Here is an 18458-nt window from a genome sequence, read left to right as displayed (position 1 = left end):
GTTGGCTCAGTTCCCTTAAAGGGCAGGGCTCAGCGCTCTCAATCTTCTACCAATGCCGCCTGGCTCAAAAAAACGCAAGTAAAGACCTTCCTCCAGGGAGTTTCCCATCTAGTTCCCCCGTACAAACTGCCGCTGGACCCATGGGACCTCAATCTTGTTCTGGACGGTCTCAGAGGTCCCCCTTTGAACCTCAAGGAATCCTCCCTTGCTCTTCTGTCCTGGAAGGTAACATTCCTGGTGGCAATTACGTCAATCAGACGGGTTTTGGAGCTGGCAGCACTCTTGCTGCAAGCCTTTTCTGATCTTTCACCAGGACAAGGTGGTGGTGCTGCGCCCCCTTTTGGATTTTCTTCCAAAGGTTCCTACCCCGTTTCATTTGAACGAGGACATTCTTCTGCCTTCCTTTTGTCCGCACCCAGTTCATAGGGTGGAAAGGTCTCTGCATTTGTTAGACCTCGTCAGAGCTCTCAGATATTACATATCCAGGACAACCCCCTTTAGGAAAACTGACTGTTCGTCATTCCTGAGGGGCCTAAGAAGGGACAGGCAACTCTGGCTCACTGGATTCACTCTGCAATCAGGAAGTCTACCGCTTGCAACTCAAGCCCATTCCTAGTGGGCTGCGGGCTCCTTCCACGCGAGCAGTTGGCGCTTCGTGGGCCATTCGGCATCAGGCTTCAGTGGAACAGGTGTGTAAGGCTGTGACCTGGTCTAGCCTACATACATCTTCAAAGCATTAGAGTCCATACCCAGGCTTCAGCTGAGGCAAATCTGGGTAGGAAAATTCTGCAAACGGCAGTAGAGCACCTCTCAGTAGGTGCTCCAGACTGTCTGGGACTGGTTCCTCGTCCTTTGGTTGTGTTGTCTTTCTTTCTTTTATTTTTCTCACCCATGGACTGCTTTAGGATGTCCCATGGTCCTGTGTCACCCCCCCCTCCCCCCCCCAATGAGGCGTCAGAGGAAAAACTGATTTTGTGTACTCACCGTAAAATCGTTTTCTCTTAGCCATCATTGGAGGACACAGCACCCACCCTGTTGCCCTGTTGGGCCTTGGTTCTCGCAGTACCTTATTTGGTTGACTTTTTTTTTTTTTTTTCCCCCTCCTACTTGTGTACTAAAACTGAGGTTGCCTGGCCCGGCCAGGGGGTGTATGCTAGGGTAACCGCAAAAAATCGATGTCGGAATTTTGTCCGTCTGGAACCCACAAAACTTTCCAGATATTGAGAGCCAAAATTTGAGCTCGATCAAACGACGTTAACCCAAGCCGCTCGTCACTCAGTTTGAAAAAAATATCAAAATTTTTGGCCAAAAAGCTGACATGGAGCCATAACTCCAGAACGGTAAATAATAAAAACACGCTTAATATTTCAAAAGAAAGCTAATATTATTCAAAATTTATATTTTATACATAATTGTTTTAAGTCAAACTGAGTTACAACAGTTTTTAGCCCCTAGAACGTGACCTGGTACCACTAGGAGCATACTTCGTATATTTTAAGTGATAAATTTTGGGGTTTTTTTGGGTATATTTTTGAGTTTAAAGTAGAAATATAACAAAAAACAAGTAATGCTAAGTCTGACATTTTTTTTATTTTAAAATATAAAAATGAGGTATATAATACAAAACAGACACAGAAAAGATAGACGTAGTACCTACATGAGTTGATTTTATTTACAACCCTAGCGTGCTCTGATGGTTCATCTGTGCTACTGAGCAATTTATTAGCCATTAACAACTTCTCATCGTCTGTAATGTGGGATCAAAAAACGATAATCCCACCAACTCTGCATTAAAATGCCACTAATGGTTTGAAAATGTGGTCACGGCTATTTCTGCAATGTCGTCACATTCTTTATAGTCTAACAGACTATGCAAAATGCCTAAATCTTGCTTTGGCGCAAGATGAGCTTTTGGAGCATTGAACCAAGCTTTACAATAAATTTTAACTAGGAAAACAAATGGCACGCACAGAACTTTCTTCTTCTTTAGACATCTTAAATTGACAAAAAATGAACATTTTTAAGCAGTAAATAGCCTTTGCCATCCACCTAGCGTGATGAATGGCTCCTGGAGTTCTAAAACCCACAACATTGCCGTCTAGTGATCCAACTAATACGAGAACCAACTGCAGCAGCTCCTTGTAGTCATCTCTGGGGTGGCTCTCGGTTAATTTGGTCTCGAATTTAGCAGTAACATTTGCAATTACTTCTGCAGTTAGCTGCTTTTGTATTAGTCACTGATACCTGTGTCGTATTTCTTTGTCGCTCCATTGGGAGACCCAGACAATTGGATGTATAGCTTCTGCCTCCGGAGGCCACACAAAGTATTACACTTAAGAGTGTAAAGCCCCTCCCCTTCTGCCTATACACCCCCCCCCCCCCCCGTGCATCACGGGCTCCTCAGTTTTTATGCGTTGTGCGAAGGAGGCACACATACACGCATAGCTCCACAAATTAGTCAGCAGCAGCTGCTGACTATATCGGATGGAAGAAAAGAGGGCCCATAACAGGGCTCCCGGCATGCTCCCTTCTCACCCCACTCTGGTCGGCGGTGCTGTTAAGGTTGAGGTACCCATTGCGGGTACATAGGCAGGCGCCACATGCTGTTTTCCTTCTCCATCCCTTAAGGGCTCTGGGTGAAGTGGGATCCTAATCAGTCTCCAGACACTGGGACCGTGCTCCCTCCGCAGCCCCTGGGGAATCTGCTGGACAGGAGCCGGGTATCGTCAGGGACAAGGCCCTGCTACTGTGAGGTACTCTGTGTCCCCTTGGGGACTGCGCATGGAGCGCTTGTGTCATACACGCTGCAGCACTGCTGGGTGTGTTAGTGCGCCGGGGACTACCGCGCTTATTTGCCGGCCGCGCTTATAACTTTAGTCCCCGGCTTTTGCGGCCTAGTACCACATATTCCCGCCCCCAGGCCTGCCAGTCAGGGGAAGGGCGGGACGCTGCACAGGACGTCAGCGCTGAGGGCTGGAGCATACTTTGTATCCTCCTCCCCCCTCACTGAGCACCGTGGGGCACCAGATTCCCGCACTTTCTAGGGCACGCCCACGGCCCCCTCCTCCTCACAGAACGCCGGCAGCCATTCCTGTCAGAACATCTGAAGCTAGAGAGGAGAGACAACACGGCTCTGGGAGGCCCAGGCAGGGAATCTGGTGATCACACAACCGCTTTGGGCGGTTGGTAAGCAGCACCTGTTTCTAGGTGCTGGCCCCACTGAGTGCCGAAGTGTATGTATGTATGTATGTATGTATGTATGTATGTGTATATATATTTATATATATATATATACTTATATACTTATGCTATACATTTACACTGTACGGTCGCACTGTTGATTTTTGGCTATATACCCTCCTGGATTGTACTCAGAGGAGACAACAGCATGTCGTCCGCAAAAAGCAAGGGTGCCAAAGCACAGGCTTACTTTGCAACCTGTACCTCATGTGCGGCTATACTACCGGCAGGTTCCACCGACCCTCATTGTGTGCAATGCTCGGCCCCTGTGGCACTTACTCAGCCGGAGCCTCTGCTACTGGTGGCCCAAGTGGAACCACCTGCTACCACTGTCCAGGTGACAGGGACGGAGTTTGCAGTATTTGCTGACAAACTTTCTGAGAGTATGGATAAATGGTCTAAGATACTAGAAGCCTTGCAGTCCAGGCCGGTAACACAGGCCCCGGGCACTGTTGAATCATTGCCCCCAGGCCCCCCTCAGTTGGAGCAGCAATGTGCTCCTGGGGTGACTCATAGGTCCCAGGGTGAGGTCTCTGACACGGACCGCAGTCCCAGACCGCCTAAGCGGGCTCGCTGGGAAATTCCCTCGACTTCATCACACTGCTCAGGGTCTCAGCAGGAGGACTCTCTGGAGGATGAAGCGGAGGTGGCAGATCAGGATTCTGATCCTGAGGCCGCTCTCAACCTAGATACACCTGAAGGAGACGCCATAGTGAATGATCTTATAGCGACCATCAATCAGGTGTTGGATCTTTCTCCCCCAGCTCCTCCAATGGAGGAGTCAGCTTCTCAGCAGGAGAAATTCCGTTTCAGATTTCCCAAGCGTACAATGAGTACGTTTCTGGATCACTCTGACTTCAGAGAGGCAGTCCAGAAACACCGAGCTTGTCCAGATAAGCGTTTTTCCAAGCGCCTTAAGGATACACGTTATCCCTTTCCCCCTGACGTTGTCAAGGGTTGGGCTCAGTGTCCCCAGATGGAGCTCTGGTTGAAATCCATCTATGAAGCTATCGGCGCGTCCTTTGCTCCGGCATTCGCAGCCGTATGGGCACTCCAAGCTATCTCAGCGTGTCACTCGCAGATTAATGCAGTCACACGTGCCTCTGCTCCGCAGGTGGTGTTCTTAACCTCTCAGGCGTCGGCGTTTGCGTCCTACGCCATTAATGCTGTCCTGGACTCTGCGAGCCGTACGGCGGTAGCTTCCGCCAATTCGGTAGCAGTCCGCAGGGCCATGTGGCTACGTGAATGGAAGGCAGACTCTGCTTCCAAAAAGTTCTTAACCGGTTTGCCATTTTCTGGCGACCGCCTGTTTGGTGAGCGATTGGATGAAATCATTAAACAATCCAAGGGAAAGGACTCATCCTTACCCCAGTCCAAACCAAACAGACCTCAACAACGGAAGGTACAATCGAGGTTTCGGTCCTTTCGGCCCGCGGGCAGGTCTCAATTCTCCTCGTCCAACAGGCCACAGAAGGGTCAGAGGGACTCCGATTCATGGCGGTCTAAGTCACGTCCTAAAAAGACCGCCGGACGAACAGCTCCCAAAGCGGCCTCCTCATGACTTTCGGCCTCTTCACACCGCATCCTCGGTCGGTGGCAGGCTCTCCCGCTTTTGCGACGCCTGGCTGCCACAGGTACAAGACCGTTGGGTGAGAGACATTCTGTCTCACGGTTACAGGATAGAGTTCAGCTCTCGTCCTCCGACTCGATTCTTCAGAACATTTCCCCCCCCCCCCGAGCGAGCCGATGCTCTTCAGGCGGTGTGCACTCTGAAGGCAGAAGGAGTGGTGATCCCTGTTCCTCTTCAGCAACAGGGTCACGGTTTTTACTCCAACTTGTTCGTGGTGCCAAAAAAGGACGGATCTTTCCGTCCTGTTCTGGACCTAAAACTGCTCAACAAACACGTAAAAACCAGGCGGTTCCGGATGGAATCGCTCCGCTCAGTCATCGCCTCAATGTCCCAAGGAGATTTCCTGGCATCAATCGACATCAAAGATGCTTATCTCCACGTACCGATTGCACCAGAGCATCAGCGCTTCCTGCGTTTCGCCATAGGGGACGAACACCTTCAGTTCGTGGCACTGCCTTTCGGCCTGGCGACAGCCCCACGGGTCTTCACCAAGGTCATGGCAACAGTAGTAGCAGTCCTACACTCTCAGGGACACTCGGTGATCCCTTACTTAGACGATCTGCTTGTCAAGGCATCCTCTCAGGTGGCATGCCAACACAGCCTGAACATTGCTCTGGAGACTCTCCAGAGATTCGGGTGGATCATCAATTTCCCAAAGTCAAATCTGACACCGGCCCAATCACTGACATATCTTGGCATGGAGTTTCATACTCTCTCAGCGATAGTGAAGCTTCCGCTGGACAAACAGCGTTCACTACAGACAGGGGTGCAATCTCTCCTTCAAGGTCAGTCACACCCCCTGAGGCGCCTCATGCACTTCCTAGGGAAGATGGTAGCAGTAATGGAGGCAGTTCCTTTTGCGCAGTTTCATCTGCGTCCACTTCAATGGGACATTCTCCGCAAATGGGACAGGAAGTCGGCGTCCCTCAACAGGAACGTCTCCCTTTCTCAGGCAGCCAAAACCTCCCTTCGGTGGTGGCTTCTTCCCACTTCATTGTCGAAGGGGAAATCCTTCCTACCCCCATCCTGGGCGGTGGTCACGACGGACGCGAGTCTTTCAGGGTGGGGAGCGGTCTTTCTCCACCACAGGGCTCAGGGTACCTGGACTCAGCCAGAGTCCTCCCTTCAGATCAATGTTCTGGAGATAAGGGCAGTGTATCTTGCCCTAAAGGCGTTCCAGCCGTGGCTGGAAGGCAAGCAGATCCGCATTCAGTCGGACAACTCCACAGCGGTGGCATACATCAACCACCAAGGCGGAACACGCAGTCGGCAAGATGCCAGCAGATGCCAGCCTAGGTAGGAGAGTCCTTCAGGCGGCGGTTGCCCACCTGTAGGAAGGGGCCGTTTTACGGCTCTATTACGAGGTATTATTTTACCCACCCAGGGACTGCTTTTGGACGTCCCAATTGTCTGGGTCTCCCAATGGAGCGACAAAGAAGGGAATTTTGTTTACTTACCGTAAATTCCTTTTCTTCTAGCTCCAATTGGGAGACCCAGCACCCGCCCCTGTTTCCTTCGGGCTGTTATTTGTGTACACATGTTGTTCATGTTGAATGGTTTTCAGTTCTCCGAACATCCTTCGGATTGAATTTACCTTAGACCAATTTATAAGTTTCCTCCTTCCTGCTTTTGCACCAAAACTGAGGAGCCCGTGATGCACGGGGGGGGTGTATAGGCAGAAGGGGAGGGGTTTACACTTTTAAGTGTAATACTTTGTGTGGCCTCCGGAGGCAGAAGCTATACACCCAATTGTCTGGGTCTCCCAATTGGAGCTAGAAGAAAAGGAATTTACGGTAAGTAAACAAAATTCCCTTCTTTCCTTTTGTCTAGCTTGGACCACGCAGTTAGGAATCTTCCATCCCTAAAATAGGACCATCCCTAAAATAGAAATTACATGCACCCTGTGTGTAACACATTTTGAATAACATTAGCTTTCTTTTGAGATATTAAGCGAGTTTTTATTATTTACCGTTCTGGAGTTATGGCTCCATATGTCAGCTTTTTGGCCAAAATTTTATATTTTTCAAACTTTGAGCAACGAGCGGCACGGGTTAACGTCGTTTGATCCAGCTCAAATTTTGGCTATCTCAATATCTGGAAAGGGGAATCGTTTTGTGGGGTCCAGACTAACAAGATTCCGACATTTCCCTCTTCCTATGAGATCCGGTCACCCTAGACTGTATACTGCAGAGGAGGAGCTAATGTCTTTTGAATCTACTTAGTGGCCTCCTATGGATAGGCAGCGTAACACCCATGGTCCTGTGTCCCCCAATGATGGCTAAGAGAAAACGGTGAGTACACAAAAATCCGATTTTTGCGATCTGTCCCATTTGGTCATATAGATCGCTCCTCTGGGATTTTTTCACAGGAAAATTGCACTTATGAAACAAATCGCAGTGATCTTCTCAATGCAATGCGATCTTTTTGCGATGCGGCCTCAAGCACATAAGCAAAAAAAAACGCGTGATAATCGCAATGCGATCCTTTCCCCGCCAGTGTGCTTGAGGCCTTGGACACAAATGCTTCTGGTCATTACTCACAGCTGTACCTTGCTCTAAAATTTTCTAATTCTTTATTTAAAATATATAAAAAATGATTCATTGCTTCAGTGCTTTTTTTTTTTTTTTTTTTTTTTTGCTCAAATAAAACTAAACTAAATACAATATGTATAGTCTTTATATTATCAAATACAATAAACTGAATAGAACTAGCTAGAAACTAGATGGCTAAACTCAATGGAAAACAACCTCCTGTGGTGCGACAGTAATGGCCTTAATTACAGAACAAGACGGTGATTATAGGATGTTGGCTAAAATCCTTCAGGTCATTCGACCAGTCTCTGGGTTCCAAAGGTATCAATGTTAAATGACCCCTCTCTGGGACTTCTAGTGTTAAGGGAGGGGGCTTGTAGGTGTTCACGATCTACCTAATTTCTCCTTTTTTAAAGGGGACGGAGTTCAGAGGGTGGCGATGTAAATGAACTGCTGAAAAAAGTTCCTCGTGTCAGTTTGGAACGTTTGGATGTGGATCTTAATCCTGACACTCAGCCACCAGTCTTTAAAGTTTTTCCTGGAAACACAAATGAGGATTATAATTTAATTGTCATCGAGAGAGGAAACAATGGTGGTGAGCCTGTTGTGAAGGTAAGTGGAGTGTGAAATGTTTTAAAACTTGTTTGCAAAAAATGTGGCATGTTCCAAACACAATTTATCTGTTGGCTAGTAGCGCTTCTACGTTGCTACTGCAGTACTGATAGTGCGGGTACAGGGGTAAAAACGTTATTCCTTCCAAGAGCCACCAGCTTTCAGTCAGGTGTGCCAGAGCAGCTCCTGTCACCGCTACCAGCGCTGCACACTGTACTGTGAGCAGTGGCGTGCACATGACCGCTTGCTGTGTATCGCATCTGTGTGGAGTGAGCTGGGCGTGCGTCTAGCCTCAACTCACAATGCAGCGAGCAGAGTAAATACTCCGGATTACCTGACTCCCAGGAGGAATGAAGTTCCCTTTCCCTGGTGACCGCCCTCTCAGTACGGCAGACTGCCAGCATTGTAACACTATTAACCTGCAGATTAACACTTTTAAAGTTCCCTTTAAAACATACTGTTGTAAATTCATTATTGTGCCCTGTATATTAATAAGCAGAAAAACATTTTGTAAACCCTTATTGGGTTGTTGTAAACCAAACTCTCCCTCCCCAAAAATAAAGTTGGTAAAGGACTGGTCTAAGGTAAAACTTATTCAGACTATTTAAAGGATTGAACAAAAAGGGAGTTCACCAAAGTGGATGAATGACCACTTTTTATTCTACACCTTTAACCCCTTCACGACCCTTGGTGGATCTGTCATGGAGCGTGTGAGGTTAAATCCCACCCCCTGCCGTGGGCAGGATGCGGCGATCCGCGCACATATCGGCTGTTTTCAACAGCTGACGTGTGCCTGCATGTTCCGAGTGGAATCTTCCACTCGCAACATTTAACCCCTTACAACTCGCTGCCAAAGTCTGGTAGTGAGATGTATATGCGCGCGGCCATTACTTTTACTTACCGCCGCCCCCACCAGAAGTCACGTGCGTGATCACGTGACTTTCGGTTGCCATGGTAGCACAGGGTCATGTGATGACGCCTGTAGCTATCATGAGTCACGTCTTCTCAGTGCCGGCATAATGTCAGCCCTGAGTAAAGCACTGTATCTGTAGCTGTGATCTGCAGATAGTGTAGAGCGATCGGATTGCTGATTGCTATAGCCCCCTAAGGGGACTAGTAAAATAAAAAAAGTGAAAAAAAGTCTAAAAGCCGAAAAGTTCAAATCACCCCCCCTTTTTGCCCCATTAAAATTAAAGGGTTAAAAAAATATACACATTTGGTATTGACGCCTTCAGAAATGCCCGATCTAGCAAAATAAAAAATCAATTTTGATTGGTAAATGGCGTAGCGGCAAACAAATTCCAAACTCCAAAATTGTGTTTTGGTCGCTGCAAATTTTGCGCAAAATGCTATAACAGGCGATGAAAACGTAGCATCTGCGCAAAGATGGTACCAGTAGAAACGTCAGCTCGAGACGCAAAAAATAAGCCGTCACTGAGCCATAGATCCAGAAAAATGAACGCTACGGGTTTCGGTAAATGGCGCAAAACGTGTGCCATTTTTATTGGACAAACTTGGGAATTTTTTTAACCCCCTTAGATACAAGTAAACCTATACATGTTTGGTGTCTACAAACTCGCACCGACCTGAGGCATCACACCGACACATCAGTTTATAAGTTTATCAGTTCATATAATGAATATGGTTAATAAAATATCCCAAAAACTATTGTGCCATCACACTTTTTTTTTTTTTGCTGTTTTCCAGTACACCATATGGTAAAACTTATGGTTTCGTTTAAAAGTACAACGCCTCTCACAAAAAACAAGCCCTCATATGGCAAGATTGACAGAAAAATAAAAAAAGTTACGGCTCTCGAAAAAGGGGAGCAAAAAAAAAAATTGAAACCGCCCGGGGGCAGAAGGGGTTAAAATTGTTAACACAGCATTGAGCATGGTGTTCAGTGCATGGGGAATCTAGTTTTGCATCATGTTAGATTTAATCTTTACCACTAAATACACGCATTTTTTAACTACAGGAGGAAGCAATGGAAACTGGCATCAGCATTCCCACAATGGAGTCTGGTGAGGAAAAACCTTACATGCGCTCTGATGGATTATCAGAAAATGTGACTCCTTCAGCTGTGCCCCCGAGTGCAGCCGGTGATGCTGCCGAATTCCAGGGCGCTAGTGCATCTGCTATGTCAGAAGCTGCCTCTGGTGCTCGCTGTAAGGTTTGCCAAAAGGAAGGAGCAATGCTGTCATGCGCCCAGTGTAAGGGCACTTTCCACCGTGACTGCCACCTGCCAGCCATTATAGAAACTATAAGGTATAGAAGTGATGTACATTTTGTATGGTTTATGCTCCAGTATGACAATCTAATAATCTACACATTTTTTTTTTTTCTGTCGGGAAAAAGCCCGAAAACCTAGGATGCCGCTGTTCTGACTTTTCTCATAATGTTAACTGGTTCCTTTCTGAGATGTCTCAAATGTGCATAATACCAAATGCCTTTCGGGGGGGGGGGGGGGGGGGGGGGGGTTTATAATATTGCTTGTTTATAAGTGCTCTTGGTGTGTTTGTCATATGAGTGAATCAGGTGCAGCCGATCTGACAGGTACAGCTCAATTTAGTTTCTTGCTCATCTCCAGATTATCAGTTTCCTCATTTTAATGTTTCCTAATTGTCATGGAAATTAAACGCTACTGGTAATTAAGATATTTGCTACTTTTTGGCCTAAAGTTTCTGGTTATTTGAATGTTTTGGGTTTTTGTTTTTTTTCCCCCTTTTTATAAACGCATCCCTATGAAGATTATGGATTGGTTCTCCTGAAATTGAGATCATTAAATGCTATAGGTTTTATACACTGTGCCTGTACTTGGGAGTGCCAGAGATGTGCATGACTGGGGAAAAAAAAGCTTACGATGTGGCTGCTGTAATGACTTCTTTCCCATCTGTTTGCCATAACGTTAATGGTTCCTTTTGAGATGTCTCCTAAGTGCATAATCGCAAATATCTTTCTAGAGTGTCGGAAAGTTAGATGTTGACTCTGTTGTATAAGAGTACGTGCCCACGATCAGCGTTTTGGATGCAGCGTGTTTTTATCAAAAAAGTGGCGTTGTACAGTACAAGCACAGTGGGTTGGATTTCTAGAAGTCCGATGCCCACACTGCGTGTGCAGCCCGCAGCGAAAACTGACCTGCGGTGCAGCTTTCAGAGGCCGCAGCATGTAAAGTATTTGCTGCGGGGTCGCATGCGTCCTCCATAAGGAGAACACAAGTGAGAGACCGCAACGCACTGAACCCTGATACTGGGCACGAGCCGCTGCGGTCTCCTGCGGAGGAGTCTGCCAGCCCCACAGCTCAGGACCTGCAGCATCCAGGACACATTGAGTCCTGTTCGTTGTCACATACCCTAATAGTTTATCTTGTGTGCTTTTGGTGTTTGCGGTATGAAGTGAAATGTAAGCATAACCATAAGACTGTTGCAATATTATTCCCCCTTCTATCTTTTTCAGTGGAGACTGGAAGTGCATGTTGTGCCTGGACATGCCCAAGGGTGACCAGGGTGAAGCTGATCCTAATGCCACCATCCTCTCTGCAATTGATCAAAAGGTTAAAAACTTAATTTCTCTTCTCATGCTGTTATGTTTTCTGATGCAAAGTTTAGCGACTAGCTGTTTCTTTGTCCCTTGTTTGCTTTGGTAACATCTGCCATTCTGTTTCCAGAAATGTGAGCGTGTGTTGCTGGAACTGCTTTGCCATGATCCTTGCCGGCCCTTCCACAGACTTTCTGCTAGTGCGGTGAGTGTCCCTTTTAATGATTGCAGGAAGATGCTGGTGTTCTCTGCAGTCCTGTGTCTCATCTCATAGCTCCTGTAGCTAGATGAGGACTTGTTTATTTCCGGTCATGTTACCGTATCTCCATAATCTTGTAAGAGCTGGAAAGAATGACTTTTTTGATTCCAAACTTGTTTTAGGATGGGGAACCAATGACTGACTTAACACTCATCCGAGCCAAGCTGCAGCAGAAGGTAACACCTTTCTATCCCAACCCTGATGATTTTGTTTGCGATGTGTGGATGATGTTTAGAAACGTCAGCAAATTTGCAGAGGTGAGAACTTTTTTTTATATTTTTTACTTCTAAAATTCCAAAAGCTCAAACTTTTAAGCAAAAAAACTTTAATTATTTTTTTTTATCCTGTAGGATAAAGCAGTTGTCCAGTCAATCATTGAGCTCCAGTCCTTCTTTGAAGCAAGGCTCAGCCTTCTCTTTGGGGATCGCAAATTCCCATGTCTCGTTGGAGAAGGTGGACGAGATGATGAGCCGAATAGTGAAAGTGCAACTCAAAGAAGCTCCCCTATGAGCACAACCAGCGACAGTGTATCTTCTGTTAAAAACGGCGCTGAACAGATGTAATGAATATCCGTCTGGAGCGCTTCACTTATAATCCAATTTAAGGTGAAATGCGCATGTCTAATTTCAAAGATGGTGACATATGCGCAAGTGACTCAAACTATAGTCCTTCCCTCTTATTTCCATAGATGAGTCCTAGATACAATGGATGGATGACAGAGGCCTGTAATGTAGTTAGTGACCTCTATCTTTTTCACACTGCTTGGATCAACTCAAATAAAGTCCATTGTATCTATTGCTTCTATAATTCCTCCCAGTCTTTCTATAACTCCTCCCTTTCTATCTATAACACCACCTTGTCTATTCTTTCTAGAAGCAACCCTGTCTGTTTCTAGAATACCTCCCCTGCTATGATTTCTAGAACCTGTTCCCATCTATAACACTATCCCTACTGCCTATTGTTTCTAGAAGGCCCCCAATCCCCCCCCCCCCCCCCAAATCTGCTTGTTTCTATAAGGCGTTCCAGTTGTGTAATACAATATGGAAACTGCCATAAATTTTATGCTGCAGTCAAGATGTCAGTCCTTACCAATCTGGCACACCATCCGATTGTCCCACAGAATTTGTAAACCAATCCCTACAGCATAGCTCATAGCTCCTCTGTGGGGACTGCTTTACACATTGTGCAGGCTGGTACATCTTGTATTTTGGCAGACATACTTTCTTTGCTCTTCTAATACCCACATTTTCACCCTTTTCATGGTAGCCTATTCCAGGACCAAATGTTACTTTGCTGCCTTTGCCCTCCCCCGACCCCTTTTCTCCCATGTTGGGCTCCATCAGCAGTCTTGCAATATTTAGGTGCCGATCGGCCGCCTCGAGTCTATGAAGGTTGTTTTTTTTTGTTTTGTTTTTTTTTGTCATCACGGTTTTCATTTGACCTGTTCTCTGCACCCTATCTATGGCAGGCCTTCTAACAAAACGTAGGTGCAAACTGTATAAAAAAAAAAAGGCTTACCATTAAACAAATTCTTACTTTCTCTCACTAGAGTTTGGAAGTTGTACTTTGTAGAGCTTGGTGCCATCTATATTATGTCCTAGAATACTTAGCCCCCTTTCTGCCTTTATATTTCCTTGACCACTTGGATTAAAATAGAATAAAGTCTGCAATGAAGTCAATTTGTTTTAGGCTTTGTTTTGCATTAACACCTAAGATTTGGCAGAAAATTCTGGAGATTTGGTTACTTGAGTTTGAGATTCTCCCCCCCCCCCCCCCCCCCACCCCTCTTTAAAACCAGTTTTGAAAAACTCCAATCAGAATGTAAGATATCATTAATTGATGTACCTTTTTCATTTTTCCATAGCCCTTGTTAGGTTTGTGACTTCTGAGTTTATACTGCTTTTACAGACATGTAGCATTGGTGCCTGGGGGCCATTCTGTATGGCTCTACATCACCATTATGAGAAACAAGTTCTCACACTGGGTGCACTTACACTGCTCGTTTCCTGATAATCATGCAGTATCATCAAAAAAAACGCTTGTTCGTTGGGTGAGATGATTTTCAAGCATGTTGAAAGATCATTGTTTTTGGCATAAACTACTAACAATTGTTCTGTGCACATCAGAAGCGCAGTTGGCTTGTATAAGCTGTCGAGTTGACTTCATTTGCCGATCGGCCATTTAACATCACAAGTCGTGCAGTGTAAATGCACCTAATGACTAGACACTTGAGGGTTAGCATTGCCGCTGAGGACAGTAGATCTGAGCTGATATGTATCATTACTGTACTGTTTCAATCTGACATCTCCCCCATTATTACTGTTGTATCCTGTAAGCACCTTTCTATTCACTAGCCGATGTGCTGTCCTGCTTGCCTTGATACTAAAGGAGATGCCTGGTGAGACCATTTTGTAAAAGCAGTAAATCTTTGAGATGACTTCATGTTTTTGTTTGTTTTTTGGTTTTTCCCCTTCACTTTTTTTTATCAAATAAAGCCTGAACACTTACAAGCTTGTATTTGTTTTACAGAAGTGGCATTTATTCTAGTTCTCTGGTTTATTTTACTAGCAGTACCTGGATATATATTGCTGTATATTTTAGAATGCTTCATGTGAAATAAATATTTGGTGCGTTGATTTCCTTAAGGAATGGTTCTGTTCCTTCCGTCTTTTGCTAAATTGGCATGAGACCTCCTTGGTTCATACCGGTTATTAGCCTTCAAAAACAGATTCTGGGTCTAACTTTAGTGGCTCGAACACCCAACCAGAGAGACCTATCTATTTAAAAGAACAAATATGTAATTAAGAAAATACATAAGACTTCTAACATGCCTAATGGTGATGATCCACTCCTAATATACTTGTTACAAGATCATGTAAAGATAAGGAGAAAGTCACAAAAATGGATCTGGTGTTCTGCTGAAGTCCCAAGACCATTGTCAAATGCCCCTGCAGCACCAACACATCTGTGTAATGCATAAAAGTAGGTGGTATAAAGAGTAGTGAGGCTCTCCTAATACTGATACCAAGTTGGGACATTATCCCCTTACCTCTGTGATCAGGGGATAACTTCCTGATCTATGGGGTCCCCATTGATCCCAAGATCTGGATTGAGTCATGCTTCATGTATGGCTCTGCCAACTTCGTTCCTTTTTCAATTGCAACTCTGAAGGCAGCCAAGCAATCGCTCAGCAATCTCCAGTGCTTCTATCTGTATTAAATAAAATTGTGGTGCGCATGATCAACCACCAACCCATTAATCTAGTTCTTAGGATTAGTGGGGGGGCCCCCAGAGATCAGTAAGTTAACCCCCATTACTGTGATAAGGGGATAACTATCAAAGCTTGAATGTAAGGGTGGTGTCACACAGCGACGACAACGACGTTGCTGCTACGTCACCATTTTCTGTGACATTGCAGTGTCGTCCCGTCGCTGTGTGTGACATCCAGCAACGAGCTGGCCCCTGCTGTGAGGTCGCCGGTCCTTGCTGAATGTCCTGCTTCATTTTTTTGGTCGTCTCCCGCTGTGACGCACACATCACTGTGTGTGACAGCGAGAGAGTGACGAAATGAAGGGAGCAGGAGCTGGCGTTTGTCAGCTGCGGTAAGCTGTAACCAGGGTAAACATCGGGTAACCAAGGGAAGAACTTTCCCTGGTTGCCCGATATTTACCTTCGTTACCAGCCTCCGCCGCTCTCACGCTGCCTGTGCCGGCTCCTGCTTTCTGCACATGTAGCTGCAGTACACATCGGGTAAGCTAAGCAGTGTGCGCGGCTCCCTGATCTCTGCACATGTAGCACAGCGACGCGTGTCGTTAAGATCGCAGCTGCTTCTGCTGTGTTTGACAGCTAAGCAGCGATCATAACAGCTACTTACAAGGTCGCTGTTACGTCACCATTTTCTGTGACGCAACAGCGACGTCGCTGTCGCTATGTGTGAACCCAGCTTTACTCGCTACAATGGAAGTACCAGATTATAAGCCCTTAAAGGGAACCTGTCAGCAGATTTGGTGACTATAAGATGTGGCCACCACCATCTTATATATTATATAACATTATATATTATATAACATGCTGTATATAGGAGCCCAGGCCGCTGTGTAGAACATAAAAATAACTTAATACTTAAACAGTTGGTTCGGTTCAGAATGGTCAGATGGGTGTCTCCGGTAGAGGCGCCTCCTTTTTCAGCCATCTTTGTCCTCCTTCTGAAGCCTGGGTGCATGATGTGTCCCGTCATGCACATGCATTGAGGTCCTACGCAGGCGCACTACAATACTTTGATCTGTCCTGCTCAGAGCAGATAACAGTGCGCCTGCGCAGGACCTCAATGCTGGCCTGTGAATGACATGCAGTTGTTTGTGTTTTTTTTCACCTGCAAGACAATGTGGCTGATGTGTGGTTTTCAAGTAAAAAAAAAAAAAAAAAAAAAAAAAGCAGCATCCCTGCAATAATTTGGGAGTTGTGCTTGGAAATGGTGGGAGGGGGGAACTGCAGCTACACAAGGTTTTTTGCTTGACTGCTATTCTTAGACCTCAGCACCCCTGATATCTCCAGTATTCAATCAGATGCACCACAGTCTGAGCAGCCTCTTCTTACCTCAGCACCCTGGTAGCTCCAGTATTAGATCAGACATATAGGGTAGACAGCAGTGTGGGCAACCTCTTCTCGTATCTCTGGTATTATACTGCTCAACATAAATGACTACATCTCCTTTTTGAAAAAAAGTTTAATCAATGCCACTGAATACAAACAATTTTCAAAATGTTGAGTTTTATAGTAAACTTTAATGTTATGGGTTAAAAAGCTTAACTTTAATTACAAAATCTCCAGTTTGTATCAAATTAGTTGATGCAAAAATGAATACAGCACATTTCAAACACTACTGTACTTCTAGTATTTTGTATGACCGCTATGATTTTAGTGTAAACCTGCAAACTTGCAGATTTCTATGTTCTCCACATGTGTGGATTTCATCCAGGTGCTCTAGTTTTTTACATCACTCCAGAGACATAAGGAATTTGAAATTTGTTTAACGACAAAGAAATAAACCAGGTACATTGTGAAGACATGTATGGTAGATACACATACATACAATTCTATACACATACAATTACACGCACAATGCTATACACGCACAATGCACCAATTGAGTATGCACAACACAAAGTTATTTCACAATAAACATTGCCGGATGCCTGCACTGCCTTACAGCTCGAGTATTTATAGACTGGTGAGATACCTGGGGTATTGAAACACTTCAACTGAGAACCATAACAGATCAACCGTGCTTGCCGATGGATGCCAACTTGGCATCATTAGTATCAGTCCAGAACCATAACGCTAATTACAGTGTCACTTCATATATCTGAGGCTGGCCCTAATAAGGCTAGGTTCACATTTCCGTTGTTTTGCATCAGTCACATGGGTTCCTTGAACATTGTGACTGATGCGTTGTACAAAGGATGATTAAGAATTAGAATTCATTGTCAGACTCCGTTGTAAAACGTGAGAGAATAATCAGCTGATGACAATAGCCGGCCGCCGGCTTTTGAGAGTGAACAATGATCTCCTGGCGGCCAGCTAATGAGATCAGCTGATCACTCACGACCGCTGACCCACTGGGTGATCAGCTGATAGTTCATGGCAGCTGGCCCACTCAGTTTTCTGGCCATAAAGAGACTTGTGCAAGGAAAAAAAAAATTGTGATGGTGAGACCAGGTTCCCTTGTCCAGGACTCCAAAAAAAAAAAACAAAACCCACACCAGTGGGTTGAAAGGTATAGGGAAAGAGGCCATGGAGAATGCTTCCTTCTGGCATGAGAAGGTTTCCAATCATCAGGCACCTCCAAATCATATGGATAAAGTCTGCATCTTCCCTGCGACACCGTGGATAATCCCATAAGGAATTTGGATATCATCTCCATTAGTACTTACAATGTCTGTAATGTGCTATGGAATATGATGGGTGCTATATAAATATATAATAAACTCAACAACCCAAACCCCCCCCTTCATTTATTAAAACATGCTTCATAGCTTGTGAAAAAAAAAACTAAAGAAAATAACTACTTATAACGGTGTGGGCAATCATTTCTCCATGATTTTTAAGGACGACATAAAGTCTTTTGGGCATGGAATGAACAAGTTGGTGACTCTGCAGCAGCCATCTTTTTCCATTCTTCACGTTTGTCCTATTTAAATCCTGGATGGAGAGTTGCTCAGCTGGTCTCAGAACTCCCCATAAGTGTTCGATTTGGTTCAGAGCAGAAGACACTTGGGACCGGAATCAATGTCAACCTGTTCCTCAGAAATGTGTTTTGGATTATCATCATGTTGGGAAAGTGCACAATGTCTACCATCTTTAAATATAAAGCAGTGCATCTATAAATTCATACCATCAATAAAATAAAACTGCTGACAGCATTGCTTATGCAGCTATACATGACACTACCACTGTTATTGTAGGCACCATGCATTTTTCTTTGTACTTCTGACCTTTGTGAAACCATACATTTATGAAGCAATTATTTCCACAAATATCTATCTTTGGCAGGCATCTTCATGCTTTTTTTTCTGCTTTGGATTTGGAGAAGCTTCCTTCATTGATGACACCTATGCATGTCATTCCTCTACAGCAGGGGTCAGGAACC

General features: G+C 45.2%; 1 protein-coding gene across 1 annotated transcript in view; it reads left to right on the top strand.

The window, feature by feature from the left end:
* Nucleotides 1–14324, top strand: part of TRIM28 (tripartite motif containing 28) — a 75674-nt gene extending 61350 nt beyond the window's left edge. Inside the window, exons 12-17 of the mRNA XM_075328696.1 lie at nt 7818–8013; nt 9992–10281; nt 11470–11566; nt 11681–11755; nt 11932–12066; nt 12160–14324. Of these exons, the coding sequence (XP_075184811.1) occupies nt 7818–8013; nt 9992–10281; nt 11470–11566; nt 11681–11755; nt 11932–12066; nt 12160–12372 (1006 nt within the window). The 3' untranslated portion in view covers nt 12373–14324. The remainder of the gene's footprint in view (nt 1–7817; nt 8014–9991; nt 10282–11469; nt 11567–11680; nt 11756–11931; nt 12067–12159) is intronic.
* The last annotated feature ends 4134 nt before the right edge of the window (nt 14325–18458 follow it).

Source organism: Anomaloglossus baeobatrachus, chromosome 11, assembly GCF_048569485.1.
Source record: "Anomaloglossus baeobatrachus isolate aAnoBae1 chromosome 11, aAnoBae1.hap1, whole genome shotgun sequence".
Classification (NCBI taxonomy): Eukaryota; Metazoa; Chordata; class Amphibia; order Anura; family Aromobatidae; genus Anomaloglossus; species Anomaloglossus baeobatrachus.
This window is presented reverse-complemented; position numbering and strand designations above follow the sequence as displayed.